Genomic DNA, 7,111 nt, shown 5'->3' with positions numbered 1-7,111 from the left:
GCAGGGAAGTCCCTATCAAAATGTATGCCTCATAGTTGGCCTTCAACAATGAGCTCATCTTCCTCATTTAATGCCTAATATTTTCACTAAATTAACAGTCCAGATTAAATGAAAATATTCTTAACAACAGATCCAAACATTATTTATCTCATTGATTTTAGGAGAGACATATTTCTTTATATGTTTCTTAAAGAATCAGACATAATCAAATGGCATTGTCCTCATGAGATTTTTGATGATGAGTTCAAAGAAATATTTTAAATTCCCTAGAATTATTTACAAACCAGCAAAATTCCATACACTGAGGTGAGACTGCCTTAACATTTCTTTCTTCTTTTCTTACACTTTCCAGGTTTGCTTTTGACACTGAGCCCTTGGTATAGCCCCTTAGGTCTTATTTTCCTCTTCAAATAATTCATTTCATCTTTGAGTAGAAATGCCATCTACTTAATACTTTTCCATTCTTACCCCTGAATTACTCTCAACTCCTATTTAATAGTCATAAGGCAAAATGAACCGTATATTATTTAGTGTAGATTCTATTGCAGTGCTTCTCACTATCAACTGCAAAATTGATCATCTTTAATAGATTAAGTGCTGATGATATTATCTTCCAGGCCTAGACATTGTGGGAAGAGCTTCTGTTTCTTATGAATCTGAGGTACCTTGCATAAGCTAGTAAACAGTCACCCCACAGAATAGGTGGGGTGACTGGCATAATGATATGGTCAAATTATGGTGAAAAAATGGCTAGAGATGACTACTGAGTTGGAGAGAATATTTCTGAAATAGTGCAAGTTGGAGTGTTATAGTCAGAGAACCTTTGACTTATAAAGTGTTAGGTAATAATGTAGAATGATCTGATATTCTCCATGTGTCTAGAGGAGCATAACAGGTATCACCACTTTCCTAAAGTTTGTGTTATGAAAACTTCTGTAAAATTTTGCTTTTGTAAAAGGCCAACATTAGTACAGTAATGTTTTTGTTCATAAGAGCAAAAGTTATCTTCTAATTTCTTTCAGTTAGTGGAAATAGTTCCAAGCATAGGTATTATTATATTGCCCCACATGTGACAAGGCTACAGCAAATTCGATTATCTTCTTAAAGGAGAAAGTGAATCACTAACATTACAGATACATTTCTTATCTATAGACATAAATGTATCTGGAGTTGGTGATGGACAGGAAAGCCTGATGTGCAGCAGTCCATGGGGTCACAAAGAGTCAGACACGACTAAGTGGCTGAACTGAACTGAAGTGTATCAAAGACAACTGTGTTTTATTTGAGGAAAGTAGAACTGAGATTTGGAACACCTGGATTCAAATGCTGTAGCTAAAACTCTTAGATATGTTTTCTTCTTGTTGCTGACATGTGATTAAAGAATGTTTACTCTTCTTTATTCAAAAGACTCCTCAAGTCTTGGTAAGAAGAAAAGAAAACAATTCAATAAAAACTGTAAGTGATAGGATATTTAAGAAAATAAGACCAAATTAAGAATAATTTTTAAATTTCTGGTTTATTTTTATGCTACAAAAAGAATTAAAGATAAGTTGAGAACCATTCCTTCCTCCTTTAGTGAGTGTTTCTCTTTTTGCTTTTGATATATTCATAGTGCCAAAAAAATTCAGCAGTGATTCTTTCACTCCACAAATATCCTTTCCCTATATATCTAAGAATTTATAGGATCTATTTGCTTTACCACAGGTTAAGTAAAAATAAAAGAAGATCTGAAATCAAGACAGGCCCTAGGGAAAAGCCAATTTCATCCAAGCAACATTTGTATAAAGAATTTAGTACAGTAGAAATACATACTCTATAATCATCTCACTAGGGATTCATAGGTGTTTTTTCTATTGCACATCCTAAATCTATGCACATGAATGTTAAAGCCTTAGCTGAGTACATTAAAAGTTATAAAAAGCACCTAGCAAAGTACCTATCCATTAAGCATTCAACAAATTTTAGTTTTGGGGCCTTTTTTAATGTCAATGATCTGCAAAATTTATTTTTTTTTTCATATTTTACAATAGATATAATCCTCTACATAGACAAATCATCATACTATTGGCTTCATGAACTGTCTACATTATTCTCCTCTTCATCAAATTCATCATGGCATTTTTCACCTCTGTGTTTCTCACTGTATAGATGATAGGATTTAACATGGGAGTGAGGATTGCAAAGAACACAGCCACCCACTTGTCCACAGGATAGGTGGCCACAGGACGCATGTAGGTGAATATACAAGGGACAAAAAAGAACACCACTACTGTAAAGTGGGAGCCACATGTAGAGAGGGCCTTGCGCTGTCCTTCAGAGCCATGGGATTTCAGGGAGCTCAGGATGACTGTGTACGAGATGAGGAGCATGAAAAAAATGAGCAAGCACATGGCCCCACTGTTTGCTGCCACCACTATACCGAGCTTGTAGGTGTCACTGCAGGCAAGCTTTAACAGTGGAAAGAGGTCACACATGAAGTGATCAAAGATGTTGGGACCACAGAAGGTCAAGTTGACCATGAAAATAATCTGCACAGTGGCATGCATAATCCCCCCGATCCAGGCCACCACCAGCAGGAGCTGGCAGAGTCCCTGTTGCATGATGGTTGTGTAGTGCAGAGGCTTGCAGATGGCCATGTAGCGGTCATAGGCCATGACAATGAGGAGTATGATCTCTGATCCTCCCAGGAAGTGCTCCACAAAGAGCTGAGTCAGGCAGCCTCCCAAGGATATGGTTCTCCTCTGGTACAGTAGGTCAGTGATCAATTTAGGGGTGGTGACGGATGTGTAGGAGGCATCTATGAAGGCCAAGTAAGTGAGAAAGAAGTACATGGGAGCAGAAAGTGTGGGGCTGAGGGAGATGGTAATGACAATGAGCAAGTTGGCCAGAACAGTGAATAGGAAAATGAACAAAAACACAATGAAGAGTATTTTCTGCAAGAGTGGATTCTGTGTGAGTCCCAAGAGAACAAATTCAGTCACATTGTTTGGAGGTATAAGAACATCCATTTAGGAAGAAATACCTTCTTGGGGCCTGAATTTCCTACAAAGGAATAAAAAGTGGCACCTGTTAATCATGAAAGGTTTGTGGTCTGAATTTCTTAAAACAAAACAGAGCAGTCACTATAGCTGTGGCTCAAGTCCTTGGCAGTTTTGCCCCAGTAATTGTTTCAAATCATTCTTATTTTTTTCATGATGTGTTCCATCCCTTCAGACACCCAGCACCTATCACCTGTAAAATATCGGGAGGGAAACACATGATGTGTAATTTACTGAGAAAACACTGGACTCCCTACATGAGACCTGGATTCTCCTCCTGATTTCAGCTGCTTGCAACTCTGTCATGTCATCTTGGTGTTCCTTGATTTCAAGCCCTCCTTTGTGTATATGAGCTTACAAATTGTAATTCTCAGATGTATCTAGAAAGCTGAGAGGAGTCCCACAGGGGTTAGAGCTATTCTCTTTTCCGTGAGAATTTACATTTGAATTCTTAGATCTAACTGTGGAAAGAAAGACACATCAATAAATCTATCACAAGAAGGCAGTTTAGGGAAATGGATATAAGTCCTTGACAACACACTGTCCGTTTTACCTACCGGAGCGCATATGCTATTCAAGTGTGTTTACTAACTGTGCCTACCACAGTGCCTGGCAGGATGTCTGCAGTGTCTGAAACCTGTTAGATGATGAGTAAATGCTTTCCAAGTTGTTGTTCATGGGTAAGAGTATGCCTTATTTCCCAGATTATAAACCCAGAGGAATTCAAGTATTCTTGTCTTCCAGCTCTGATTATCATTACTTTTTATGAAAAACATAAATAAACCTTTGAAAGGAAGCTGCATTCCACTTTAATAATTTCTGACACACTTTATGGGGTAAGTATAAAAATATTAGTTGCCTCTAGGAAAGATTATATTACTGGGTCATTTTACTTTCAGGATAATTACAATAGTTATTAATTAATATTTTTAATTCTTCAAAATCCTGTTCCACATACAATTTAATATGATTACATTCAGTAAATTTACATCTTCAGTAGGCATATAAAAAACTGTGACATAGGTGTGCAATAAAATAAGATTTATCAAGCAAAGAAAATCATTATTTTCAAAGTTTTAAAAACAGAGATTGATGTGAAAAATAGAAAGACTCTGCTGGATGAGATAAAGTACTATGTATATATACCCAAACACATATAAAATCTGTTCATATAAGTAATCATTAATATTACAAGTTCATTCATTCAACAAATATTTATTGGATATGACTATGTATAGTAATGTGTATGTGTTCACATAGAGTCATAAAAAGTGTGCCTGTTAAATGTCTTTGTAACCCTTTCCCTGAAATTTCATCACCAAACAGCAGCAAGGCATCCATCCTTGATACAAGTCACCCTCCCACTCCATTATGTTTCTGTTACAGGCATTCCCCTGCCTTCTTCTCCCATCTTCCCATAGCATCCATCATCAATCATTCTTGGTTACAGGATACTGCATTACTAATATAATAAGGACAGGTGAGACAAAAATTTTCCAAAGAAAAGAGAAAACATAAACATAATTAAAAAAACTATTCCTTTTTCCAAGATGAAAACTCTATACATATGTGAAAACAAAGTACAGCAGCTTCATTACATTTCCTTACTCTGAGGTGGAGTTTCTCAGCAGATCATAAAAAGTATAGTGAATAGAAAGTAAGAATTAGACACAACTAATAAAAGTTACTTGTACATAACTGTGAAAAAATAGAAATTATTTTGTCTTTTTTTTTTATTTGACTCCAAAATACTCTTTCTAGAAATAACCTAATGGAAAATATTTTTAAAACAGAAAAATTAAATGTTCAAATATGTTCAACACAGTTATTAAAAGCTGTGGAAAATTTAGAAACCACACAGAATGCTCAACATTGGGGAAGGGGATAACTAAAATATATTGCATATTTTTGAATAATGTGTAGTTTTAACAGAGGTGTTAAATATCAGTAAGAAAAAGTCTGAAATATTTTTACTTCTAAATTGATAGCACTGTAGTTGAACCTATTTTTCTTGATGCTTGACATGCTTAAAAGAGATTTAAATCTTAGACTGAGAGGTGATTATATGATTTATAAAATCCATTTAAACCTGATACTCTATGACTGTATGATGTCCTGGCCGGGGGAAGGTCTGGGAAATCTCACCCATGAACTTGTCTGACATGTAGGTCTACAGCCAGGACCCCAGGCAGCTGTTAGTGCACCAAGAAAGAAGTAAATTTCAATATTAAAAGCGTCAACTAATTCAGATACAGTAAGTGGTTTTTTTTTTTTTTTTTTTTTTTTTTTTTTTTTTTTTAGATATAAACAGTACCTGTGGAGAAGGCCTTTCTCTTGAGCCTTAAAAGTGTTACCACATATCCTGTTTGGGAGCAAAGTCTAGGAAGTTACTTACCTGTGGCTAATTAAACCCAAGGGATATTTCACCATCATTACCAGGTCTTGCCAACAAACCGATTATCTCAAGTAAGGTAACTCAACATCAGAGAAGAACTTTTACAGCGTACATCTTTGTGAACTTCATCCTGATGTCTACATGAGAACAAAACATAATGAGAGAAAAAAAAAAACAAAACAAAACAGTTGACCATATATGAACTTAGATATTTGATAGTAAATGAGCTTAAATATGGAGTCTGAATATATACTATTACATATGTAAACAGTTAGTTGAGTAAATTTTTTTTAAATTTTATTTTATTTTTAAACTTTACATAATGGTATTAGTTTTGCCAAATATCAAAATGAATCCGCCACAAAATGAATTCCCCATCCTGAACCCTCCTCCCTCCTCCCTCCCCATACCATCCCTCTGGGTCATCCCAGTGCACCAGCCCCAAGCATCCAGTATTGTGCATTGAACCTGGACTGGCAACTCGTTTCATACATGATATTTTACATGTTTCAATGCCATTCTCCCAAATCTTCCCACCCTCTCCCTCTCCCACAGAGTTCTATACATCAGTGTCTCTTTTGCTGTTTCATACACAGGGTTATTGTTACCATCTTTCTAAATTCCATATATATGCGTTAGTATACTGTATTGGTGTTTTTCTTTCTGGCTTACTTCACTCTGTATAATAGGCTCCAGTTTCATCCACCTCATTAGAACTGATTCAAATGTATTCTTTTTAATGGCTGAGTAATACTCCATTGTGTATATGTACCACAGCTTTCTTATCCATTCATCTGCTGATGGACATCTAGGTTGTTTCCATGTCCTGGCTATTATAAACAGTGCTGTGATGAACACTGGGGTACACGTGTCTCTTTCCCTTCTGGTTTCCTCAGTGTGTATGCCCAGCAGTGGGATTGCTGGATCATAAGGCAGTTTTATTTCCAGTTTTTTAAGGACTCTCCACACTGTTCTCCATAGTGGCTGTACTAGTTTGCATTCCCACCAACAGTGTAAGAGGGTTCCCTCTTCTCCACACCCTCTCCAGAATTTATTACTTGTAGACTTTTGGATCACAGCCATTCTGACTGGCGTGAAATGGTACCTCATAGTGGTTTTGATTTGCATTTCTCTGATAATGAGTGATGTTGAGCATCTTTTCATGTGTTTATTAGCCATCTATATGTCTTCTTTGGAGAAATGTCTATTTAGTTCTTTGGCCCATTTTTTGATTGGGTCATTTACTTTTCTGGAGTTGAGTTGTAGGAGTTGCTTGTATATTTTTGAGATTAGTTGTTTGTCAGTTGCTTCATTTGCTATTATTCTCTCCCATTCTGAAGGCTGTCTTTTCACCTTGCTAATAGTTTCCTTTGTTGTGCAGAAGCTTTTAAGTTTAATTAGGTCCCATTTGTTTATTTTTGCTTTTATTTCCAATATTCTGGGAGGTGGGTCATAGAGGACCCTGCTGTGATGTATGTCAGAGAGAGTTTTGCCTATGTTCTCCTCTAGGAGTTTTATAGTTTCTGGTCTTATGTTTAGATCTTTAATCCATTTTGAGTTTATTTTTGTGTATGGTGTTAGAAAGTGTTCTAGTTTCATTCTTTTACAAGTGGTTGACCAGTTTTCCCAGCACCACTTGTTAAAGAGATTGTCCTTAATCCATTGTATATTCTTGCCT

The 7,111-nt window shown here is 36.1% G+C and overlaps 1 protein-coding gene across 1 annotated transcript; it reads right to left on the bottom strand.

Annotated features, from left to right (window-relative positions):
- Nucleotides 1-2,081: 2,081 nt before the first annotated feature.
- Nucleotides 2,082-3,008, bottom strand: LOC129627993 (olfactory receptor 140-like). The gene has a single exon (XM_055547412.1). It carries the CDS (start codon nucleotides 3,006-3,008, stop codon nucleotides 2,082-2,084), a length of 927 nt encoding a protein of 308 aa, XP_055403387.1.
- Between the last annotated feature and the right edge of the window lie 4,103 nt (nucleotides 3,009-7,111).

The sequence above is a fragment of the Bubalus kerabau genome, chromosome 15, assembly GCF_029407905.1.
Source record: "Bubalus kerabau isolate K-KA32 ecotype Philippines breed swamp buffalo chromosome 15, PCC_UOA_SB_1v2, whole genome shotgun sequence".
In the NCBI taxonomy this organism is placed as follows: Eukaryota; Metazoa; Chordata; class Mammalia; order Artiodactyla; family Bovidae; genus Bubalus; species Bubalus kerabau.
Note: the sequence above shows the minus strand (reverse complement) of the source record. Positions and strands in the feature narration are given on the sequence as shown.